At 49.3% G+C, this 26,506-nt stretch overlaps 1 protein-coding gene across 4 annotated transcripts in view; it reads right to left on the bottom strand.

Moving 5' to 3' along the window:
* The window catches only part of SFSWAP (splicing factor SWAP homolog), an 82,763-nt gene that overhangs the window by 40,719 nt on the left and 15,538 nt on the right, over window positions 1-26,506 (bottom strand). For all 4 annotated transcript variants that reach the window (XM_008061357.2, XM_008061354.2, XM_008061356.2 and 1 more), the window contains 6 exons: window positions 25,933-26,158; window positions 24,854-24,963; window positions 23,787-23,922; window positions 2,327-2,567; window positions 1,009-1,140; window positions 337-430 (listed from right to left, as the gene is read on the bottom strand). In XM_008061357.2, the coding sequence (XP_008059548.1) occupies window positions 337-430; window positions 1,009-1,140; window positions 2,327-2,567; window positions 23,787-23,922; window positions 24,854-24,963; window positions 25,933-26,158 (939 nt within the window). The remainder of the gene's footprint in view (window positions 1-336; window positions 431-1,008; window positions 1,141-2,326; window positions 2,568-23,786; window positions 23,923-24,853; window positions 24,964-25,932; window positions 26,159-26,506) is intronic.

Raw genomic sequence — 26,506 nt, 5'->3', positions numbered from 1 at the left:
ACTGCACTCCAGTCTGGGTGACAGAGTGAGACTCCAACTCAAAAAAAAACAAAAACAAAAAAACCACCAGAGACAGTCACACCCTCGAATGCCTAAGGAAGAGAACATTTTTTTGTCTAGAATATACTAGAAAATGACCCTCAACACACCACGAATGCTTAAAGACTGAGGTTAGACCTGAGGGAGGACTTAAAGACAGCATATGCCAGATAGATGCTACAAACAAGTGTAGACTCAACAAGCCCTTTTGTACATACTGAGAATCAACAGAAAGCGATGCCTGTGCCTGGAAACCAAGACACCCGTACACAGAGCATCATAACCCCCCATCCGCACCTGTGTGCTATCGCCCCCTTCCTTCTGGAGGAAGAACTGCTTCTTAAACTCATAGTAGGCATTATATTGGTGCCACGGTTGCAGGAACTCGAACCTGAGCAGAGAAATAAAGCAAGTCATTCAACACAACAAGCACGTTGCAGCAATAAAAGACCCCGCTCCAAGACCTGCACGAGGGCTAACTTGTCAGCTATTGACACAGCCTTACAGAGAGCTCCCACGCCAGCTACCCATTTTACAGACGTGGGAGCTAAGCTCAGGGAGATTCTATGGCTTGCCCTGGGTCACACAGATCACCCTGCAAATGTAACCTCAAGCTTTATGCTTCACTACCTGAAGTGAGGAACTCTATTTAAGCTTTTAAAAGAAAGGTTTGTGCCTAGATTTTCAAGGCAGATTTTTGAAATGCATGAATTCTAGGTGGCTTCAACATTTTACTTAAAAGACAAAAACAAAATAAAAAAAAACAGGTAACACAACAGAAAAAAACCCCACCCCAACTAGAGGCAATTTAGCAAGATAACTACAAAACATATTTATCTAAAGACATCTGAGTCAAGAAAGGGATTAAAAACCTAAGAAAGGAATTGTATACCTAGATTTTGAAAGCTAACCTACCCCCATACCCTCAGCCGAGCATACACCTAACACACATAGAAGACTTCATCTGACCTCTGATCGTTCTTGGCACGGACGCTGGTCTCAAACTTCAGGCCGTTCCTGGCGACGTATTCTGCCAGCTTGTCAATCACAGGCTGGATGTCGGGGGGTGGGGGGATGATGGCGGCCACGGGGCCAAGTGCACTGCAGAGGAGAGCCCTGTGAGCACACTGGAGCCACCAGGGATTCTGGAGCTCAGACCTGGCTGCCCAAGGGTCTCCCACTGCCTTGGACACCCACACAGATATGCCAGTGCAGATGCCAGGGGAGGCTCTCTGTTGGAGATGCCTTGTGCTACAGATACTCATCACAAGTGTCACTAAATGGAGCCGAAAAGCGACACAAATAGGTACATACATGTATTCCTAACTATCATTTCCCTCCAATCACAAGCTAAGTCTTGGAAACTACCAAGAATAAGTAATATATTTTTTTTTGTTATACTTCAAAAGTCAGCTGGGTATGATGGCTCATACCTGTAATCCCAGCACTTTGGGAGGCCGAGGCAGGAAGACTGCTTGAGCCCAGGAGTTTTCCAGACCAGCCTGGGCAAAACAGTGAGACTTCCTCTCTTAAAAAAAAAAAAAAATCAAAAAAATTAGCTGGGCATGGTGGCACATGCTGGTAGTCCTAGCTAATTGAGAGGCTGAGGTGGAAGGAATGCCTGAGCCCAGGAGGTCAAGGCTGCGATGAGCTGTGGTCATGCCACCGCACCAGCCTAGGAGACAGAGACCCCAATCCCCCACCCAAAAGCTGGCATGACTCAATATCCTTCATTTCACATCGGCCTGATCAGAAGGAACACTGCTTCTGCAGAAACATCCAAGTGTTTCATTTCATTTCCCCAGAGCCCCCTTCCAATGTGTGGTATTTCAGTCCCTCTGATGAAGCCCATCTTGCACTCGCCCTACCATGGGCACTGAGGAGCCCTCCCTGTTCAAGGAGCCAGGCCCGCTGCTGCCTTCATGGGTGAACACAGGAGACCCAGCAAGCAGCCAATTTCACCGGCATCAACTGCAAGGATTCACATGTTTTGCAAACAACTGCCTTTTCACCTGACAGGGACGCTGCCTTTCACCGCCCAGCCGAGATGTCGACACAGTGAGCAGGACAGATGCTGGAGGTGAGGAGGGCGTGTAGTGCTGTGTGAGAATTAACTGTGGCACCGGGTCACACATCACTACCAAACATTTTAGGTTATGGCGATTCCTGTTTTCCCATCAACTTGGGGATTTAAGTAATTACCACTCAGAGGCCTCATAGGACAAACCTCAATTGAGACACGGGTGTCCTCTGATGACCCTGTGCAGGTAGTAGGTGGGGTACCTACCTTGTGGTAGTGGTTGTGGAGGTGGCCCCGCTGCTTGTCTCAGCCGTGGTTGGGGGTGGTGGTGGCGTGGTCCCGGGTGGCGGTGGGGCAGTGGTCGTCACTCCGGGGGAGCTGGACACGGTCACACCGGCGGGAAGGGTGCTGTAGTACGTGGCCACATCAATCCCCGGAGGTGGAGGAGCCAGGCAGTAGGTGCCATCGGGCAGCATGTAGTAGCTGTAATACATGGCTGCCACAGTTGCTGTGGAGACATGTTTCCAGGCGTGAACGGGCTGATGACGACTTGTTGGCAAGTCCACAGTGAGCCCGAAGTAGGTCCCCACATGTGGTGCCCCTTCTGCCCATTGCCAGTCACGCTACTCTCTGTTTTCCTGATATGAGGAAGGCTGTCCCGTGATACAGGTAAGAACGAGGCAAAGCTACAACACACCCCCAGGGACAGATGGAGAGCAGACAGCACAGGCACACTCAAGCAACCAAGTGTGAGCTCTCCAGGCGGACCTAGGTGCTTCCCACTTTAGAACATGTAGCCTGGGAAGAGTCCCCTCCTAGAATACATCGTTGCCCCTTTCTTGCGGGCCCACTAAGATATCTGTGCTCGTGAGCACACACAGCCTGTGATGCCCTGGGCTTCCCCGCTGATGCCAGCTCACGATCTCCAAGCACCCTACTCTCCTCATGCACGCGCACCCTGGAGTCACCTCACCAGGCTGTGCGGCTCCAGTCCTAGCACTGGCTCCCCAACATGACTGCACTGTAAATGACTCAGGAAGTTCCCAAGGATGCTGCGGTGTGCCCTGGGCCTTTTGATCTCCCACAGCGTTGCACAGTGGCACATTTTGTGCACACATACAAACATCTGTAGGGTAGCAGCACACTGTTTTAATAACTAAAAACCCTGTAAGTTCATTCTTTTTTGGGAAAAATGTTCAGCCCCAGCACAAATCACAGAAGAGTCTGTGAAGTAAGCATGAATGTTTATTTCCAGTCCTGATGAAGACAAACGACTGGCTCCAACTACACAGTGATAAAATTTCCTTTTCATTAGGGGGATGGCAAAAAGATTCTTCTAATGAAGAAGCGATTTCCATTCTCAACTAATTTACTTGAAAACAATAATGTTCCCGGACACTGAAAGCTGCACACTGGCTCTGGGGCACTGCAAAGGGGGGAGTGAGAGGCCTAGAGACTCAGACCTGCTCAGCTCTGGAGAGCTTGCTGCCACTGCAGTCCAGGATGGTGGCACCCTTTTGGTTAATGATACATGTGTGAGTTCACAGGTGTCACCTCAGCTCCATGTCGCACCGGGAGAGCGACAGTCCATACTTCTAACCTAAGGTAGGTAGGCTCCGTGTGCTCTGCACAGTGCCCTCAGCACAGGAGTGCTCAGGTGCCATCTCTGCAGAACGGCTGGTGACACGGGACCCTCTGGGGTCAGCAGAGATGGGTGCTGTAGGACAGACACCGCCACTCAGGGCTCCTGCAACAGCGGTCCTGTCATCACTGTTGCTGCAACCCCTGCACCGAGCACACTTATTTTTTGGCCAGACACACTGATATAATGGTTCAAATCTAGGCTTTTTCCTATCAAGATCAGGCATCCAAAAACGAGCACATGCTTCTGTAAGCTACAACACAGTCCCTGAAGAGTGAAAGGACCTCTCTGCCCACTCCCCTCGGAACAATTGTGCCTCTGTGGTCCTCCTTCTCAGCCCAGGGCAAGGCTGCACTTTCAGGACAGAGAGTGTCCAAGCGTGCCCTCTGTCTCTGGCAGGAGTGGGGAGCCACACTGAACTGACCCCACTGCAGACTGGCCAATGCTGCGTCTCAAGCCACACATCTTAGCAGGAAGAATACCAACCCCAGGTTCTGCCCTGGACAGTCAGTCTCCTGCCTAAGAAGAGGCCCAAGTACGTTTCAAATTGTGGCCACAACGAGGAAGACACTAGAATGCATAAACACACACAAAACCGATTCTAATGATTTCACTAGCAGTAATCTCATGCAGCTCAGCTGCCACGCCCCTACGTGCCTACAACACACACACACACACACACGCGCGCACACACATGTCCACAGAACAGAGGCAAACAAACTTTTCTAAAAGCGCTGACCTGCAGCCCGTTAGTCCAGGACCTTCCTGAGCCTTCCATCATGTTCAATAAAAACAAAGCGTTAAGAAAACAGCAGTGCTGGCATGAGGCAGACTAACTCAGAAACTCACCCACTACCAACATTAAAACGTTGGCTAAAATATAATGAAAAACTTAGCCGGGCTCGGTGGCTCAGCCTGTAATTCCGCGCCTTTGGGAGGCTGAGGTAAGTGGATTGACTGAGCCCGCGGGTTCGAGACCTGCCTGGGCAGCGAGACCTCATCTCTACAATAAATCAAAAAATCAGCCGGGCATGGCAGCGCGTGCCTGTAATTCCGGCTGCTTGGAAGGCTGAGGCGGAAGGATCGCCGGAGCCCGGCAGGTCGAGGCTGCGGTGGCCGGGAGCGGCCACTGCCCTCCAGTCTGGGCGACCGAGTGAGACTCCAACTCAAAAAAATAAAATAAAATAAAATAATGAAAAACTTTAAAAAAAAAAGGAAAAAGAAAAACTTTAAATGCATGGTTGAGCTCGCAAAAAGAAAAGGAGGGTCTCCAGGTCTGAAAACAAAGCAGCCCCGGCGTGAAAACACCTCCTGGACAGCCCAGCTGAGCCCGCAGCTTGCCGCAGAGGTCCCCTTGCCAAGAACCGCCAGGTGCCCACCTGCTGGGTAAGCCCTGGGCCTAGCCCCCAGGCTTACAGACAGTGCTGTGTGTGTCCCATGAGGAACCTGCTGCCCCCGCTGTGCCTGTTTCCCCATGCTCGACCCCTTCCAGCCAGCCTTTCATGGTGAGCCTGAGGGAGACAAAGCTCTCATCTCTGCTCTGTGAGACAAGCCCACATGCCATCCACGGCTTGGTGTCGTTACGCCATGAGCACCCAGGAGTCCATGCAGCTGTGGTTCACGACCTCTTATTCGGTTCGTGGTGTGCCTCCCTGATTCTCACTTTAGAGGGTGAGGATTTGAAAACCGCAGGGGGGAGGAGGGGGAGGAGGCGGCAGTGGCGCCTGGCTCTGTCCTTCCACACTCCACGGCTCCGGCGGGACTGGGCAGGCACGGGCACGTAAGCAGCAGGGCCAGCCCCTACGCTGTTTCCCAGGTTGACACAGCTTTGTTGGAGCTCTGGCTGCTGCGAGGCCCTCTCCGGCTTACCTTCACTGTCACCTCCTTCAGGAAGTCTCTGGCCTCAGACAGATTTGGAGATGCTTGCACTGGCCTGCAGTGGCAACCCGGGCACTTCCTGCTACACCAGGACTGCTGGGGCAGCTGCGACCCAAGAGCCCACATCTCAGAACAGCAACACCACATCTAGCAGCTCACACAAAACCCAGCAGACAAGGCATGCCACCAGCATCAACAAGTGACTTCAGGCCCACTGGCGGCAAGGCCCAAGCTGCTTCTATGTCTCAGCACTGGAACAGATGCCGCCGCCATGAAGGCTGCATGTGATGACATCCATTTAGAGGCTCCTTGAAGACACGAGCCCCATGACAGCAATGAAACCCTGTGATTGACCACTGGCCACAGGACACAGGGCTTTTGTACAGAGATCCATGCAGCAATTCTCATGACCAAGGTAAGAGGGTTGGGCTATCAAACGTCACATTATTAGTCACGTAACTAGTCACGATGGGGGAGGGTGCAGAGCTCCATAGGATTCCCACCATTATGTTTAACATTAGGTTGTCCCAAAATACAGATACTCCTTGACTTACAATGGGGCCATGCTCCAACAGACCAGTCATAGATTGTCAGCTTGGAATAAAACTCACCTACTGACATCGCAGCTCAGCCTTGCTGGCTTTCAGTGTGCTCAGACACTTACATTAGCCTACAGATGTGCAAAACCATCTCACACAAGCTTATTTTGTAACAAAGTATTGAGTATCTCATGCACTTTATTGATGTTCTACTGAATGTATATCTCTCTGGCTCCATGATAAAGTCGAACCCTCAGTGAGCTGGGGGCCGTCTGTTACACACCTCGTTAGGTTTTTTGCCGTTCTCAGGGTTTTATATAGAATTTCCCAAGAGGGGATTAGGTTTTAAAGTAAGTTAAATGCTGATGCAATGTTATGCTGATAAATAAACATGAGTATCATAAAAGCCTACACCAAACAAATCCAAGAGAAATTCCAATGAGTGCCTATAGGTCCTAAAGGCAAGTGTAGTTGTATGAAAAAATCCAGTCGCTTAAATCATAAAGCACATTCTTAAGCACTTTCTCCTCGGTACTATGTGGTGAAATGTACAGGGCTACATAAGACAAGGTCAGGAGATCTGCCTCATTATCTCCCAAAGCCCCTTATTCAACTGGCATCTTGCAGGAGTCAGAGACAATTTACTGCTATTTCTGTGTGATCGTAATCGTGCATAAACTGAACGTGCAGAATTCCTGCCTGGAAGAAGATCTCCAAGATTAGGAGATGGTGAGCAGTCTCTTCGGAAGCGTGAACCTGGGGAGATAAGCGACGCGTGCTCTATGAAGAATGGAAGTAGCCACACTGAATTCCACAGAGAAAACTATGGGTATTTTAAAGACACCCATTTTATTAATAAAAGGATGTGGAAAGATAGCCTGTGTCTCGGCTGCTCAGTGCTGCTGAACACATCTGAGAAGTGGCGACAGGCCAGTCTGTGCGGCTTCTGCCTGGGCATCCACAGGCAGGGGCGGGGCCCCAAACACTGTCCCCGCAGTGGCCAGGCCTCAGCTGCTTCTTCTGCATCCCTAAATCGTGTCCACAGAGACTTTCCAAGTTCAATGGCTGTCAATTCTATTTGTACTTGATGGCTGTAGAATTCCTGTCACCAGCCCTGAGCTGGACTTGTGACCAACAGTCACCCACTCCCATGCAGACGCTTCATCTGTGCTCTCCCCACAAACCTCTCCTGTGGCCCCAGCTCAGGAAGCAGCCACCATTGACCTTCCAGCTCATCGGGCCAGGCCTCAAGACCCCACAGCTGACCTACAGTGGGCCCTGCCCTTCTCCTCCTGTCCACATATACGAGACTGCTGCAGCCCCCAATGTCTGCCTGAAATCCACCACACGTCTCTCAACCAGGGCCACACCAAGTCTCGTGACTGGGAGACCCCACAATTCCACCTGCCTGTTTCTCCCATGTCGAGTCCCATTGCTGTTCCGTTCCACACTCCATGTAGGTCTCTGTGGAAACAGCCAGGTTCACCCTGGACTTTCTCTGCCTCTGGCCACAAAGGGCCTCCCTGACCCTACTACCTGGCACCACTGGCCTCCTGGGACCGTCCCCTTACCACGACCGCATTTTTCCACAGTGCTCACCCTTGACTCACTGTTTACTGCCAGCTCTAGATGGAAGGAACTCTGCCCTGCACTGCTGCCATGGTGGAGGTGCAACACAACTCTGTTAGTGACTATTCACGTCCCAGAGGAAGGAGTGGGAACCAGCAGGGCATCAGGTTTCTCAGTAGTGAGGGCCACTGGGGACGGTGGTGCAGAACACACAATTTTAAGGAAAAATAACATCTCCCGCATGATTCCAGGTCCTTCCAGACTACCTGTTAAATGTGAGGGCAGAATTAAGGCATTTTCAGGTATCCAAGGATTAAAAAGATGTTGTCTGGCTGTGTGTCCTTTCTTTTTCTTTGCTTTTTTTGCGTTGGTGTCTAACTCTGTTGCCCAGGCTGGAGTAGTGGCATGTTCAAGGCTACCACAGCCTCAACCTGCTGGGCTCAGGCGATCTTTCTGCCTCAGCCTTCTAAGTAGCTGGAACCACAGGTACACGTCACCAGGCCCAGCTAATTTTTTAAAATTTATTGTACAGACAAGGTCTTGCCAAGTTGCCCAGGCTGGTTATCGAGCCCCTGGGCTCAGGCAATCCTCTTACCTCTACCTCCCAAAGTGCTGGGATGACAGACATGAGCTACCATGCCTGGCACTGTGTACCCTTTCTTTGCAAGTTACTGGAGGACATGCCTTAGCAAAACTCAGGAGTAAACATAAGAGAGGAAAGCACAGGAAGGAACACAGGAACTCAACAAAGACAAGTGGCAGGCGGCACTGGGTTGCAGGCGCAGAATGCAACCGCTCCACCCTGCAACAGAGGACAGAGAAACCCAACCATGAACGTCACCAAACACAGATCACAAATGCAATGACTGACCTGCCCGAGAAGCTCACGCTGCACTCGGGTTCACAGCAGAAACATCCAAAGTGAAACTTGTTCAGAACAGGACACAAGGACAAAGGGTCACATCACTCAAGAGCTCTGCAGTGTTAAGCTAGGAAAAGGAAGTAGATGTGGCTGATCTGTCTGACAGCCCACAGCACCGGCTGGCTGGGGCCCCCAAGACAGGTCAGAGAAGAGTGATGCATCTCTTCCTCCGTTTATCTTACTTTTGAAAGCTCAGGGCCAAGAGTTCAAAGAAAGGCATTATCCATACCCCTCTTCAATGTATGACTTTTTGGTCTGTCCTTTTATTCACAATGCACGTGTGCCAGAGGCTGACCTAGGGGCTGGGGCTCCAGCACACACCAAGGACAAGACCTGCCCTCCCAGAGCTTCTGGACCACAAGTTGGAGTAATGGGACGCTAGCCAGAGAGCAGGAAAGAAGCTTAGACACTGGTGATGGCTATGAAGACACTCAGGAAAGGCATGTCTTGACTAAGAGCCAGTGCAAAGGCCCTGTGGTCAAAGCCCCCCCAGCATGCTCTGAGCAAGGGAAGAACAGTGTGACAAAGCAGACTGAAGTAGAGGGTGGGAAGTGAGTGCCAAGTGACTATGGAGGGCAACTGGCATCAGGGAGAACTCTGGAATTTAAACGGGATGGGTAGCCATGAGAGAATTCTGACAGTGACACGATAAGAAGGGGTTCACAAGCTGGGCTCGGTGGCTCAGCCTGTAATCCCGCGACTTTGGGAGGCTGAGGTGAGCAGATTGCCTGAGTCTGAGGGTTCGAGACCCGCCTGGGCAACTTGGCAAGACCTCATCTCTACAATAAATAAATAAAAAAAAAAATTAGCCGGGCGTGGTAGCACGCGCCTGTAGCTCCAGCTACTTGGAAGGCTGAGGCGGAAGGGAGCCCAGCAGGTCGAGGATGCGGTGGCCGGGAGTGTGCCACTACCCTCCAGCCTGGGCGACAGAGTGAGACTCCAACTCAAAAAAAAAAAAAAGAAGGGGTTCACTCCTGGAAATCATGTGCTGCTGTGGGAGGCGGGGCTGTAGGAAGCCGGCCTCAAGGCTGTGGCCGGAGGCGAGGCTGGAGAGATGGTGGCCAAGACCAGAAGAAGAGGCTGCTAGAAGCAACAGAATAGGGACGGATTCTGAACATGGTCCAAAGGACGCGCAGCCTGATATAGGTGGGGAGGGAGAGAGGGGACCCAGGGTGCTGGTGCTCTGGCTCAGAGGGAAGTTTGGGAGGATGCCCTGACTCTGACACATGGGGTGATGGCAAGAGCGGCGTGGTCTGGGCTGGAGACAGCAAGACGGCGGAGGATTTTCTAAGCAAGCAGATAATCTACTGTGAATGCTGAGTTCTTACTAAAACAGATCTATGCTATGACTTGGAAGTCTGTAGGACTGTCACACAGAAATGGAGTAAAAAATGGCAGCACCGATATTCTAAGACCTCTCATTATTAATTTTGGGACAAGCAGGGGCTGGTAAGCTTTACCTAGAGATGCAGACAGCAAATATTTTCATCTGTGTATAAAGAGGCAAAATTGAGGACATTATGTAGATATTTACATAATGAGAAAACACCAATATCTGCAAAGTTTTTTGATGAAGTTGAAAAATATTTTTGATAAAGTTGAAGAATTTGATAAAATGACTGACAACAGGAGTTTTGGGAAACAGATGTTAACTAGGAGAAGAACAAAATTCTTTTCATGAGGAACACTTCACTGGCCTGGGGTTCAAAGTCAGTGTTCCTTTTATCCAACTGATGCAAACATTGATCTGTGAAACCCACTCTTAGCTCACAGGCTGTGACACGGCAGCAAGCTGGGTTTAGGTCACTGAGGTACTGTTGCTCGTCACCCTGGCACAGTGTAGTACACCCAGCATTTTTTATTAACCCAATGCTGAAACACCTTTTTTACTTGTACCACAAACTAGTTGTCTTAAAAAGTCAACCTTTCTAAAAAGCTGCCTGAAAGGCTCTTACAATTTGGGTCCTTGAGAACAGCAAAATTATTTCAGAAGTATGGAAAAGTCACAGAGTAAAGAACCTGTCCTTCACCCCACAATGATCTGATATTCTCATGCTCTCTTCCATTCTTGTCCACATAAACACATCTTCTCAGAGACGCAAGGTGGCCTGTGTTGGGAAGATGGTCTGTGTGCTCCCACTCCTCACGGGGACACACTCTCTAGAGCAGGTGGAGCTTGGCCAGTGAACACATGTCTGTAGCACCACGCATGCACAAGACCAAGAGATGCAGCACAAAGCTTTCCAGACCACAGCCACGCTCATCTGTGTCCATTCAGTTTTCAGGCTGGGTTCCAGGAGGAAGCCTCCCACAGCACCATTTACCACAGACAGTGACCAGCAGAAATGGCCCCTCTGAAGCTCCAAGCCTGGTTTGCCGCCGAGAGCTACACTCCTCAGAGGCCTACCTGGCTGGCAGATCAAGGTCAGGATGAATGATTTTCATGTCAATTCCATATTTAACGTAAAAATAAGCCCTACTAAAGGCTTTAATGTCACCTGAAGACTCAGCTCCCTGACATAGGTGTTAATTTTTAGGCCCTTCAGACGCCAGCAGCCTGCCTGGTTTGAGAGTGTTATTCTGCCTGCTGCTGGAGTTATGCTGCTTCACACTGAAGACCTGCAACCCAGGAGAGGTGAAAATGGCACGAGCTTCATCCATAATAACTGCTCTTGCTAAACCCTGCACTCTCCGGGCTGAGGAAAGTGCCCAACAGACCTAGGACATGGAAAACCTTCAAGGTCTCCTAGAAGCACAATGGGGAAAACAAAGCTGAAACGTTTCCTCTCCTTAAAATTTCCCTTTCCACTCAATTATCTCCCTTCCAAGACTTCTGGCTTCACACTCCAAACCAGGTAATTTTCAAGACTTCCTCAAAGGTCCCTCTGGCCACTGTTGGTTTCAGGCAGAGTAGTTACCTGTTATTAGCGCTAACATAAAATCTTGTATTGCAAGAACAAGGAGTCAAACAAGAACTCTGTAAGATGTTAAGTCCACAGCTTCCACGGCCCCTCCCACTCCACATGCACAGGAGCCTTTATTATCTTGGCTCACCACACACTGTGCCTGCATATTTCCCAACTGAGATGGAGCCTCGAGACGGTCCCCATCACAACACGGAGCATCGCCGAGGGGCTCTCACACACCAAAACACATCTGAGAAAGTGGACACTCAGCACGTAGCTCATTGCAACCACACTGTATGCTATTTACTGTGCTGTAACCTCCAGACAACCCAGCATCTTTTTAAAAGCCCCTAAACAAAAGGAGACTTGTTTTGACATCACCAAATAGGAACAGGAAAGTCTAACTAACTTCTGCAGTGATGCAAGAATGTCACATTTATAAAGCTGGGAAACCACCAGGATGAACCCGTTTTAGATGTTTAAACATGCCACAGTGGCATTTCAGTCCAGAGTGCCAGCTACCTCTCTCTCTGGTAAATAAATCTTTCTTCTAGAAAAGCCTGTTTCTAAACACAACATTTTCATCAGTGAGTCTCAAAGTTAAAAGTTTTGAACTTTTAATACCGTATTGATGTTTTGGAGACTTGGTTCATATAAGTAGCTTCTAGAGAGTTCTGGGTAAAGAAAGCAGCGGTACAAGCAAGCCCTAAGCCCCGCTGCGGAGCGGAGCAGGAAGAAGCCCCATCAGCCTGCAGTGGGTGGGGGCCTGCCTGAGGGGTGGTGTGACAGGCAAGGATGTCCCCATGGGTCCCTGACTCAGGGAAGGAAACCCACTCTAGGACATCTTCAGTATCCCACAAGAGAGCAGAGGACAAGCCTCTCAGAGAAGGCTGCCCGTGGAAGGGAAGGCAAAGGTGCTCAGAGGAGGCGAGAGTGTCAAGGAGACTCCATAAGGTCCAAGTGAGTGAGGAGGGATAACATGCAACTGCACACACACTCCAGCAAAATAAACCGGGTGGGGGGGGGGACAATGCACATACACCGCAAGAACAATCTGGAAGAAGACGTGACCTGAGGACTCCTTTCTGAGCCACTGATGAATCTGGGAGGATGGGAACTCCATAAAGACAAGGTATCAACAGCCAAATGACATCTGAAGAGATGCTGCCCCTAGGGTAGGAGGGCTGGTCCCTGTTTCTAACAGCCCACAAGCTGAATGAATGGGTGGAAAGAGACAAACAGAAGCACAGTATTTTGTGATGGGAAAGTTAAGCGAAGTTTAAACCACGGTGTCTGGACCCTAAGCTCTCCTGAAGCCCAGCCCCACGCACTGGTGTCCCATCATCTGGGTCTGTCTCCACATGGAGGCCACATGGCTGCAAAGCCACCACTCCCACCCCTCTCCCCCCAGGGCTCAGAAGACAAACTGAGGACCTAAACTGCCACTCCACACCAGCACAATGTAAACTGCAAGGAACACACATGCTGGAAACAAAGCAAGTCCCTGGCATAGAAGACAGAAGTGACCACACTGAATGCTTGAGAGAAAATAATGGAGAGAAAGGACGGACTCAGAAGAAAAGCGTAATGGAAGTCAGGAGCCCCCATGCGGAACAAGTGGTGTCAGAGGCACATGGGGGAGGTTTCTCTGGAATGAGAATGGATTCTTTGCCAGAAAGGCATACAGCACATTTCAGGGGAAGCGGGAAAGCTATGCTGGTCCTTGTGATAAATGGAAGGGTAAGCAAGACCTCCTTAGTGTCCAGGCAGAGGGAGCACCCACCTCCCAGGGCGGGGAGACGGAGGTGGCCTTGCCCCCCCACAGCGGCACTCGAGCCCAGCAAGCACGAGAGCAATGCACCTGGGTTACAGACAGGTGACCTTGGTGTTCTGTCCCTGCCAAGGTGCCGTTTATGTCAAAAGGCAGCAACATTTCAAACATGAAGAGCTCAGAGGTCAGCAGGAGCACTCGTTGGAAACCAACAGCAACCCAACCCACACAATGAGGCCATGGCCACGCAGTCACTCAGGCTTCCCATGGTGGAGAAGGCACGTCAGATTCCAGTTCAGAGTAGGAGACAGAGACACTGACTCCAAGAGCATTACACCCAGACAAGGCGTCCTTTTATATGAAGGCGGAAGGCAGGCATCTTCCAAGTATGTACCAATTCAACAACCAGAGTCCTTGTAAAATCTTCTGCTCATGAAATTCAAATAGCCAAGGAAAGATGAGTCAAGTAAAGAACTCACATGGGGAAGCTGGGGGAAAAGTATCCACTCACCGCAGATCTGAGACCAAGGAACCAGGGTTACAATTGGAGAACAGAACAGAACAGAAGCAATGCTAACCTGTTCACCACATACAAATTGCATTTCCAACATGACCAGGAGTTGTGAGGAGAAGGCCCTGTCAAGGACTAATTTCCTCTGGTTGCATAGTTAAAAGTGTCAAAGGTAAAAATATGCGGCTTTAAAAAATATCTACAATTACAGGCTGGGCGCAGTGGCTCACGCTTGTAATCCCATCACTTTGGGAGGCTGAGGCGAGAGGACTGCCTGAGCCCAGGAGTTCCAGACCAGCCTGGGCAACTTGGTAAGACCTCATCTCTACAATAAATAAAAAAACTAGCAAGGCATGGTGGTACATGACTGTAGTCCCAGCTACTTGCAAGGCTGAGGCAGAAGAATCGTCTGAGCCAAGCAGTTGAGGCTGCAGTGGCCATGATCGTGCTACTGTACTCCAGCCTGGGTGACAAGAGTCACTCTGACTCAAAAAAATCTAAAATGATAATCTCTTAATATTCTCCTAATCTTTCCTCAGAACTGAAATCCTGAGGCATGGAAGGAACCACTTTATGCCCGCTGGCATGGGCCATGACCTCACTCTCAAATCACAGGTGCTTCTGTTAGACTCCAGCAAAATGACGCATCCCTCCACTTTCATTGGAGAATTTCCATCGATACACCCAACCAGCATTCCAATCGATATCTCTGAATACAGAGGATCTTTGTGTTCCACAGACAGGAGCTTCTTTCTTCTCCTTTTTATTTACCCCGATTACTTCAGTCTTTTCCATTGTGCTAATGATGTGCGCTAATGCTAATAATGGCTATTTCTGGATGTTGGAATCTTGGCCAGTTTTTCCCCTCTTCTTTCTATGTCTCTTGACTTACAATAAAACCATTTTTTAAAAAAAGGGTTTGGAAACTAAGAAAGACACTTCAAGGTCATGATTTGCGGGGGGGGGGGGATTGGGATAGAGGCAAAAAAGTATCTTGTCTAGTTACAAGAAATAGTTTAATTTCACTTAAGCTATTAATAAACATTAAGAACTGAGTTGGCATTTTATTTTAAAAAAACCAAAGGCTAAAACAGCGAGTAGTATTTTAGTATTATTGCCTCTTGCATAGCTAATTTTATTTATTGATATTCTTCTGCAAGGATTTATAGCTAAATAGCAGAAGACAAGCAGGAAATAACAAAAAATAAAGAGCATGAAAAACAGTTCCTTGTTAGGCTAATGAATAAATGAAAAAACATTAGTTTTACATGTCTATATTTAAAGAGCTTCTAGAAAAAACCTCTTATATATGTATAATTTAAGCTCTGCTGGACTAGAAGGAAAAACATCCTTAAAAATAAAAATAGATCTTTTCTTCCCAGGTTGCCAAGACCCAGGAAAATCTCTATCAGCAGAAAGTAAATAACAAAGAACGACTGGGCATATCCTAAGGCGGTTCCTAAATACCAAGCGGTATCAAGACAACGGGAGACTTGGTGCCGCAGGCTGCCTCCCATGAGGCCCAGCAGAGCCAGGCGCCCACGCCTGTATGCAGGAAAAGGAGGCTCCAAGGCAGTTTTGCTCAAACAAAGCACAGGAAGCCAAAGAAATGTCTTGACGTTATAAGATCACACTTTACCAAAATCACAGAACTGCAAGAAACTCAGGCTACTAGTTGAGTCTCAAAACAAGCATCACATAAATCTGCATGTTTCTGAGGCGGTAACGAGACACACTGTGAGAATTCCAGCTGCATTCCCTTGATGTCCACTCTGTTCTTCCAGGTTCTCTTCTGAGATGACTGCTGGTCCTGGTTTCTCACCGGTCCACACAGTTCCCTTCACTCCCGACCTGAACACCCGACACCTCCCTCCTCAGCTGTGCTTTCCCGCCCACGTCCTGGCCTGGCCTCCGGGCCTGCAGCCCATGCTGTGTGGGCCTCACGCCTTAACACACTCGCCGCATCCTGCAGAACTGAAGCCGGGGATGGCATCTTCTGTGGCCTCTGGTCAGCAGACATGGTGCCGTGGGTGGGCAGTGAGGGTGGACCTTAAGAGTTCCAGTCACGGTCATGATTAGCCCCACCGCAGTCCACTTTTCTCCGGACTGTCAGGCTTTTTTCCCTCTCTGACTGTAAAAGCCGTTTATACTTTACACTTTATCCTTCTCAGCGGTTTTACTTTTTTCATCAGTTGAATGTAATGCTGTCTGTTGGCTGAGACAGATGATTCTCCCCTCTGCAAAGCATCCTCACTTTCCTAAAGATCTACACATCCAGCACCTACGTCTGGAAGCGATTTGCTGCTGGACACAGCCAGGTTCAACTGGGGCCTGTTTTCCTGAGGCTGCTCCCCGCCACCAGCAAGCCGAGTTCGCCCCAGGTGCTGGTTTTATGTGAGTCTGTCTCCTTCCCTTCTCAGGGTTTTTGCTGGCCCAGTCGTGTCCGGAGCCCTGAGGAGGCCCAGGCTGCACTGGTGCCTCTGTCTTGCTGGGAAGCCGACAACACGACAAACACCTGGGGATGGCAGGCTCCCTCCTGAAGACTGTGGCTACTGCTTTTGGCAATCAGGTTTCTCTCTTAAACAGTATTTTTCCCAGTTAATTTACTGTAATTATTTATTTGATTAAAATGTCCACAAAAGATGAAATCTGAGAAAATAAAATGCTTTCCATGAAAACGAAGCTGAATGCTTTAGAAAGATGAGCGAAAGGTCAGTTGCTCGTTATTTTATTGTTATCTTATATATTTTGATTCACTGTAGAGACGAGGTCTCACTAAGTTGCCCAGGCTGGTTCTGGAACCCCGGGCTCAGGCAAGCCTCTCGCCTCGGCCTCCCAAAGTGCCGGGATTACAGGCTTGAGTTGTCGTGCCCAGCCCAGGCGATTGTTTTGAAAAACTATAGTGCAAATGAGGAAGGAGAAATAACTGTGAAGTCCTTGAGCACACAGAATGCAAGCCCAGCATTCCGCTGCTACTACCTGGAACTCTCTCACTGCAGAAATCCAGAATGCAGAGGGTCTGGGGCTCTCATGCCTGGCCCCGCAGCAAAATGTGGCCCAACGTATACATTCATGTGTCACGTGAAAAGATGCCTCAGGTCTGCACACAGCAGGTGTAGACCTGTTCATTCATGTTTTGTTAGACTGCCAGTGGTGAGGCCTGGGAGGCCTTCAACTGTAGCATCAACTGTAGCATTCAACTGTAGCATTACCACGTGACAAGGCACACCTCCTTCCATGAGTTCAAATCCTCCTTGGGGTTCACTGGCTTTTTTTTTTTTTGAGTTGGAGTCTCACTCTGTCACCCAGGCGGGAGGGCAGTGGCACGCCTCTCGGCCACCGCAGCCTCAACCTGCTGGGCTCCGATGATCCTTCCGCCTCAGCCTTCCAAGTAGCCAGAACTACAGGTGCACGCTACCACACCCGGCTAATTTTTTATTTATTGTAGAGACGAGGTCTCACCAAGTTGACTGGGTGGGTCTTGAACCCACGGGCTCAGGCAATCCTCTCGCCCTGGCCTCCCAAAGTGCCGGGATTACAGGCTGAGCCACCAAGTCCGGCCATGGGTTTCACTGACTCTTACCAATGTGAAATATTTAAAACTTTCTGAAGCTAACTATCCTCAGTGATTCCATTCAGAATATGAAAAGAGCTTCTCTCATTTAAATCAACATGCTCAAATTAATTAATGTTAATTAACATGCTCAAATTAAATTAATGGTACAAATGGGGAAACGGAGGCCCAGGGAAGCAAGGCATCTTGCTTGGAGCCATCCAGTGTGGCGAAGCAGAGGTGAAGACTGTCCATTCAGAAAGGGTGCCTCTGAACCCGCCTCACACACACCAGCGCTGGATGATGCCCATTGTGGTGACACGGCTACCTCTGCCTGGTGAGGTTATGGGGCCTGTTCTTCTTTGGCTTTTCTATGGTTTCCAGGTTTCTCTTGTTCTCAAAATCCAAGTACTTGGCTTGTCACTGCCTCTGGCCAGAAAAGCCCCTCACCAGCTCTCCAGGTAGTCCAAGCTCCCCATGGTCCCACCACCTCATGACTGCCTCCCTCTTCTGTGACTACCCCCAGTGCTGTGACAGCCAGGATGGTGTTCACAGCGACAGTAGCAATTGTGTCGGTTCTCACACCTGTTCCTCAGGACACGTGTGTGCACACATGTGCATGAACGCAGAGATGTTTATTTACATCCGTCAACTGAGTCCCAGGTTCTTGTGCAGTTGTTTTCTCCCATGCAACATGAAGTGCTTCTGGACTTCTCTTCTTCATTTTCTAGTTATTCATGCAGTGAACATTCCTAGCATCCTCACGTCCCCTCAGAATGAGGCGCAGGGGTATACTGGCCCATGTGCCAGCCATGGCCTTTGTCCTGATGAAGCTTCTTGTCCACAGGGAACTCACTCGTCACAAGCACATGCAGCATAACCACTGAACTGACAGCTGTGACATGCTCTGAAACACATGTATGTAAAACCCGCGACAGCGAGCTCCATGGGGGTGCAGGCAGCTCCCTCTGCCCTGGACCACGGTATGCTTCCATCTCCTCAACGTTCACTGTGAAGTTACCTGGGCTAGGCTTGGCTGGCCAAGACAAGCACATCCATTCTTCTCTTCACAGGAAGCTAAAGTCTGTAATTTTGCTACTCTAAGTCATGGGGAAAAACATGAATCCAGTGTGGACACCATTCTGTGTGTGAATCACTACTACCCGCTGTTCAGCTGTCAAGTCCACAAGGGCAGCAGAAACCAGCAATGAACACACTCCCTGTGCCAGGAGCCCATGACAACAGAGCCCCTCATTGCTTCCCCAGCCTTTACTGCTGGTGTCACCATCACCTGAGCTGTCGGGGCTTGATGGCTGTGCTGCGTAGTAAGTAGACACAACTATGACAAGAGCAAAGTTCCCAAAAGACAGTGGCAAGCCACACATAACACACCAAGCTGCTCTCAAGTGTCACTGAGACCCTCAGCTGCCAACCGCCCCTCCCCGCCAGGGTGGGCTCAGTTCCCATGTGTGTGTGTGTGTGTGTGTGTGTGTGTGTGTGTGTGTGTGTGTGTGTGTGTGTGTGTGTATCCAGGAGGTCAGTTATCTGGAGACCAGCCTTGGGGCATGAAGCTGCCATGGGAGGTAGGGAGAGGCACACTTCAGGGCTGAGTCCAGCTCTGAGCAGGAAAACCAGCCCAAGTACGTTTTCTGCACATCTGAGGACTCCCCTATCTGTGCCCCCAACCAAACCCAGTGTGGCCCAGGACAGATACCTCTATGCCTATCCCAAGGTGACTGTGTGGACTGCCTGTTTCCTTCTGGGCTGTCGCAGACATGTGACTCACCCTCCCCTCTCTCCAGGGTGCAGCTGCCGACAGTACCATGGGCCTCCCAGTAGACACAGTGAAGAAACTCAAGAATGCAGAGCTGTTCCCCCAGCTGGTCTCCACTCCAGAGACACCTGGGCTACAGAACTTGCTCCATGCCAAGGAGGGGCACTGCCTACAGAGACGCTTCAATACTACAGCACCACGGCTGGCTTTTCTGGGTACTCTACTTTAATACGGTGACGTTTTCTTCCTATAAATGACAAAGCTACCGTCCCCCCCAGAGTGGAACTGCAACTTGAGACCATAAGCTGAAGGGGCCTCACAGACCTGCTGGTCCGAACCTCAAGTCAAAATGTGCAGTGGGAGGGGGAGAAGATGGCAGGGGACACAGGAGAGTTCTCACAGATGAAGGAGTGCCTGATGACCTGCGTCCCTGCCCGGTCCTGGGAGGACCCAGCCACCAAGCCTGCTGCGTCAAGCCAGAACGCCTTCCCCTCACGCAGTGTCTGTGGCAGGCTGCAGTGTGTAATACAGGTCACAGAGGTCTTCTGTCATCATAGGGCTCATGCTCCATCATTCTTTCCCCTCGTGTGCGATGCCTCTGTTTGTAGGACAGGTGACCAGGGCTGTGTCGGCTGCGCTACTCACCAGACATGGGCCCTGCCCTAGCCAGCTGGGCCCAGGCCTTGCTCTTCCAGCACCCAGGTGGCCACAGCTCTACCCTACCTGAGGGTCTCCCAAGAGGTGATCAGTGCTGCTAGTAAGCCTTAAAACAGCTTTCTTTCCAATATTCTGCAGAGAATTTTCCCAAGTGCGAAGTCCACAACTAAAACCCTCTTCTGAAACATACCTACATGCCTGTGAATATTATACCTCCTCTGTGTTAAGCTAGTTCCTTAAGAGACAGAAAGGCTACACATGCCCACAGCATGGACATAACACAGTGGAGATGCAAGAATAACAGAGTTCGTGCAAAACCCCATGGGACCAACACTCTGGCAACACACTGGGCAGATCACAAGGACAGGCTGAGAGCTGCCCCTGGACAGATCTGGCAGGTGCCTGTCCCCTCAAGCTCTCCCGTGTGGGCCAGGGAACACCCAGAACACAAAGGAACTTCCTAAACTTTTCCCAACAGTCCGCTGCCTTCACATATGGTATTCATGAGTTATCAGGTATGTGCTGGGGTTTGTTCCTTCCTCATGTGACTCAGTGACGTCCTGGTAACCACCTGAGGGAAAGACTCAGGGAGAAACCACATGGACCTGGGCTTGTTGCAAGCTGAGAGTGAGTTACAAGCCGTGGTGTCCTCATCATCAGAGCGTTTCGAACACTGGGATTAGCCTACAGCCTTTCTGTTTTACTTCTAAGTATGGCAGCAACGCACACTCACAAATATTTGAAAAATAAAAGCATGCAGAGAAAAAAATCATCCACACGCAGCTTCCCAGAGGCAATTCTGAGCCTGGCAGGACTTTCGGCACAGTTCTCTCTAGTGTAGTGATTATTTTAAGCATAGTTGAGACTCACCATGTTAATACTTTTAAATTTCACCTTGAACTCTAGCACAAAAACCAAGATCCATCTCTCTACGTGAGCCACATTTGTACATAAGTGTCTTTATCAATGACTGACTACAAACCAGCAACCACATCCCAGTCAGTCTGTGTATTACAGGCACTTCCCCAACACGACCGACTGGGAAGATGTGGCTGCTGCCACTGCTGTCCCTGCCCACAGCCAACAACTCGCCACAGGACCCAGATTCCACTGCTACTGCACTGCCTACTCTTGAGGGCAGAGACAAGGTCATCAGGGACTTTAACCCAGGGAATCCAACAGTTCACAGAATCATGAGACAGGCTGAACAAGGCACCACAAAGTGCTGCAGAGGAGAGAGTGAGCAGTGAGGCACGTGGCCAGGCTCCTGGAGACGTCTGCGGCCTGCACAGGTAGAGGAGAAGCAGGCCTGATGGGGTCAGGTTGCATTGGCTTGTGGCACTGGCACCATCGAGGATCACACGGTGACAGCAGGGTATGCCAAAGGCACTCATCCATAAAGGCTGGACGAGCCTGAGTGCAGGTTTACACTGATGTCTGCTGGGTTTTAGGATTCAGATGCAAGTTCCAGCTCCTGGCTCTCCCTGGAAACTGGGATCAGGACACCTCTCCCACCCTGCAGCACCCCCAGATCCTGGAAAGGCGACTGTGGTGGAGACCCTGAGGGTTGCACTCCAGGAGGGGCTCCGGGTGCTATGCAGGGACTGATGCCCAGGGTTGATGCCGAGGCGTGGGTCTGGCCCAGCCAGGTCTGCACGCGCAGCAGTATTGCTGACTCCAAGTTGAACTGTGCTTTCACTAGTGCTAAGCAGAGGGGATAATGAAGGTCACCCCCTGGCTGAATTTCTAGTCCTGTCTCTGCAACAGGTGTGATAGCTTTAGGTCTCTACTGGGCAGGTACAGTCACTGCATTGGACTGAGCAAACTCAATGGCAGGCTTGAAGGAGAGCAGGAAGTGGAGGGTCCATGCCTCAGTGAGCATGTGTCCCCACTGGGCACAGCTGGCAGCGCCTGCTAGTCACACCAATTCCACTCCTCAAGGTGACAGAGTGGGTGCTCTGCAGGGTGCTGGGTGGGGCTTAGGATGATCTACAGCTACATGGCCACCTCTCATCCTCCACGCCTCGAGGCCTGGCACGAGTGACGACAGGAGCCCCCAGGTGACTGCCTGCTTTCTCTGCACCACAAGCTCTGTCTTCCGAACTCTCAAAGAAGTTTTTTTCTTTTGAGTTAGAGTCTCACTCTGTCACCCAGGCTGGAGTGCAGTGGCATCTTATGGCCACCGCAGCCTCGTCCTGCTGGGCTCAGGTGATCCTTCCACCTCAGCTTTCCAAGTAGCTGGAACCACAGGTGTACACAATCATGCCCAGCTAATTTTTTGATTAATTGTAGAGACAAGGTCTCACCAAGTTGCCCAGGCTGGTTTTGAAACCCTGGGCTCAAGCAACCCTCTCACCTTAGCCTCCTGAAGTGCTGGGATGACAGGTGTAAGCCACCTGTCCTGGCCAGAAATTTAATTAGACTTGACTTAATCATTTAAAGACATTATCTATGCTCTTAACTTTAAGAGTTTTTTGCGGGGTTATATAGAAAAGTTCACTCAACAGATTTTTTTTTTTTTTTTGAGCTGGAGTCTCACTCTGTTGCCCAGGCTGGAGTGTGGTGGCACACTCATGGCCACCGCAGCCTCGACCTGCTGGGCTCAGGTGATCCTTCCTCCTCTTCCAAGTAGCTGGAACTACATGTGCTACCACACCCAGTTAATTTCTTTTTATGTATTGTAGAGACAAGGTCTCGCCAAGTTGCCCAGGTAGGTCTTGAACCCCTGAGCTCAGGCGATACTCTTGCCTTGGCCTCCCAAAGTGCTGGGATTACAGACTTGAGCCACAGCACCTGGCCAAATAATGAATTTTTAAAGTCTAAAAGTTTTTAGTGTGCATAAGTGTTAAGATGGAAGTAGAGCGAACACAGCTGTCATGTGCAGCAAAAGCTTGCCCCAAACAAGAGCAGCTTCCATTTTAAAGCAATCACTCCCAGGTGGAACTGAAGGAGACAAGCTATCTAGATGGATCCATGGTATCAGATCTGCTTGGGAAGCAGGTGGAATCGGTGAATTCCAGCAGTTTTGCTAAGAGCTCTTCTCTCATTCAACCTTTAACCTTTGCAAAAACGAGTTTTAAAAGGCCTGATACTAGCTGGGCTCGGTGGCCCGGCCTGTAATCCCGCGCCTTTGGGAGGCTGAGGTGAGTGGACTGCCTGAGCCTGCAGGTTCGAGACCCGCCTGGGCAACTTGGCGAGACCTCATCTCTACTATAAATCAAAAATTAGCCGGGTGTGGTAGCGCGCGCCTGTAGTTCCAGTTACTCAGAAGGCTGAGGCGGAAGGATCGCTGGAGACCAGCAGGTCAAGGCTGCGGTGGCCAGGAGGCCACTGCACTCCGGTCTGGGTGACAGAGTGAGACTTCGACTTAAAACAAAACAAAACAAAAACCTGATACTGAGATCAAGTTGAATAGAACTTCAAGGTTTTCCTTCAAGTAATAATCTTTAAGCTATTAAAAAGATAAAAGAATAGCAATCAGTGAGAAAAAAATGTAACTCTGTAGTGCATGGTACATGCTGCCTAATGCTGTGTGTCCGTTAAGAGAGCAGCCATGGCAGACAAGACAGCATGTCAACCCAATATCCACCCACCCAGTTCCTAACAGAATTCTGATTATGTCTAGGGCAGCAACACATCCAGAGCAGGCACCATTTCCCAGCCTCCACTGCAGGTGGGAAGACCACGTGATACCACACGTGGTAAAGGAAGCCACTGGGTATGGCCTCTGGGAAGATTTTTAAATCAGGGCAGGACCAGCCAACTGTGTCCCACCTTTGCCTCGCCTCATCCTCGTTTTTGGAATGTAGAGCTAACTCTGGAGAAGGGCCACCATCCTGCCAACACTCGGCAGAGCAAACGGACAACCCACTGGCACCCTCCCTCATGGTCACACACTGGGTCTGAACTGCCTACTATCACACTCGCTACACAAGGAGGGGAGCAACTTTGGGTCTGGAGCCCTGCATCAGAACACAAGTCAGGACGCACACCATGAGTACTCACAGTCTGTCGTGTACTCCACCTGGGAGGGCTGCACAGGCGTGCCGTCTGTGGTGTGTGGGGTGGGAGTAGAACTGTCGGCCTGCGCTTTACGGACAAGTGCTGCTAGTGGGTGATCTGGGTCCACCACCTTCAAAGGCTGGAGAAGAAGACACACGGCCTTAGCACTCTGAGTTCTGAACCACGCAGAACTCTCCTGCTGCAAAAGACTAGCTTTAGAATACAGTGTATGTTTCTTAGAACCTCAGCGCACACATGCACGTACACACGTACACACATGAGCCCAGAGATCCTGACCAGATGTGACCAAGTGCCCCAGCTGGTTGTAAATTCCAGAGGAACTGACTAAACACAGGGTTTAATCTCCAAAATAATCACTAAGGAAAGAGGGACGATCAGGACCAGACTGCTACTGCTAAAAGTGTGCATGTCCAAGCTCATGCAAAACTTGAAGCTTTGTCCTTCCTTACAGGAATTTCTGATTTTTAATCACTAACAGTATTTGTAGTACCATCAATCAAGAATCATTCCCTCAAGGGATCAGTCACACTGTATGACTGACGAAAACCATAAGCAGAAGGCCAACAGACTCCTGCTTCTCGATGTCACAAACGGCAGAGCGAGAGGTATAATTAGCTACAAGACAGTGCCGAGTGAGTTCTTTCATGGATGAGGGGAAGGATCAAAAGTATTTACTTATTTATTTAAAAGCAATCTACGAAGGTAACAGAGGGCTTCAAGAAGCACATATTCTGAACACCTATAAAATCCAATCCTATAATGAAATCTACACAATAAAACAATTTTCAAGTCTTAACCAATATTCTACTTATTCTCAATATCTCAGAGTGAAATTATAATAAAAGGAAAATAGTTTGCTCACGAGACTTACAATACAGATATGTAATAAAGGAAGCAATTTTGTTGCCACCAAGCTTAAAACAAGAATATGCAATATACCTCAACCATAATAAAACAAGAAGAAATGACATGCTCAGTATTTTCTGAAACTAAGTTAGCAGAAGTCTTGTTATGGCGACAAAACCTCAATTCAATCGTGAGATAACCACCTTCATCAACTCCTCAAGGCGACTGCACTTCTTGGAAGCAAAAAGAGACGGATGCAGATAGTTTCCATCTTCATCATCATCATCTTCGTTGTCAGAGTTGACCCCTGACTCTGAAATCAAAATCACATTTCAAGATTTTGGCATGTGCTGAGAAAAACAGTAAAAATAAATCATGTAAAAACTTGGAAACAGACAAAGGCTGAGCTAGATAGTCATTTCTGGGTCATCTGTCTAAAAAAAAAACCTCTGGAAAATATTCTCTGGAGTCACCCAGACTGTTCAGAAGGAAGCCAGAGAGAAAGGATTAGGAACTCTGACCACTTGGCAACTTCTCACCAGCATTCCCTGGTCTAGGGGACTGTATGCTTTTATTTCTTTTAATTGAAAAAAAAAGGTAAAAATTATACTGGTTTACGAAAAGTAAAATAACAGCAACGAAAGAAAAGAAACAACAACTACAATACACTTGGAGAAGATGACGATATCTGCAATAAGATTTCTACAACTGATCTGAAACACCATACTTCAACTGCAGAGAACAAAATTCAACAGGAGACTTACACTCTTAAAGAGACTTGCCAAACTATTACCTTTATTCAAAAGAGACATAAGTGACCTTTGTAGTAAGACTGTTTCAAAAATAACTTAACATAGATAATTCCAGTAAAAGTTTCATTTTTGTGGACATGCATAATTTAGCTTTACAGCCCTAAACACTGTGGATGCATACACTGGTAGAATAATCTGACAAAGTATGAAACACTTTTCTCTATGAAATGTTAAGCAGGCAAAATGAAAGAAAACATTTCCAACCTAGATGAGCATGCTCTGACAGCATCGGAATCCAATCATATTTCACCTTGCTATAAAATGTTAACTAAGAATTTACTGTGGGCAGAGCAGCAGGGTTAAGTGTCATGCCTCGGTGGCAGGATTTCATGAACATCCTAGCAATCCTCAAGTCTAGATCTCACCCACACATCTCTAAGAATGCCCACCTTCCAGTTCCTCTCCACATGACCCCCTGCTTCCACACCCCCAAGGCAGGCCCAGCGTCTGGACAGAGCAGTCTCACGTACTTTTCTTCTCCTCACTTTTGCTCTCAGCCAGTACTGTGTATCGCCCTTCTTTCATCGCTTTCTGGATGAATTTATAGTAGGGGTTGAGGTAGTGATCGAAGCGCAGAAAGTCAAACTGGGAGTTCCGCGCCTGCTTGGCCTTCAGCATTATTTCAAACTGCGCCCCCTGCTTGCACACAAAGTTGGCCGTGCGCTCGATGATGGCGTGCATTTTGGCTGTCGGTGGCTATGGGAAAATACACATTCATGTCATCAATTTGTCCTCTGGCTGTGCGACTTAATTAAGACACAGAAGCAACCCGGTGCTACTGCCGATTTAAGAGACAAGGGACATTCCAGCTGGAAGAGCTGCCTGCTCTGCTTCTGGCACTGCCCTGGTTACAGGATGCCTCATCCATCTGAGTCCTCCCAGGATTTTGTGGGGGAGAAAACTCACCCGTGGAGGCAGGCCATTCCACCTTGGGACAGAAATGATAGGAGGCAACTTTTTTTGCACCAAATCCACACTTTTCTACACAGCAGGGCTCCTTAACCTGGGTTCGACGATGGGCTTCAGGGGTGAGTCCCCTGATGT

The sequence above is a fragment of the Carlito syrichta genome, unplaced genomic scaffold, assembly GCF_000164805.1.
Source record: "Carlito syrichta isolate Samal-C Ts95f unplaced genomic scaffold, Tarsius_syrichta-2.0.1 Scaffold305214, whole genome shotgun sequence".
NCBI lineage: Eukaryota > Metazoa > Chordata > Mammalia > Primates > Tarsiidae > Carlito > Carlito syrichta.
This window is presented reverse-complemented; position numbering and strand designations above follow the sequence as displayed.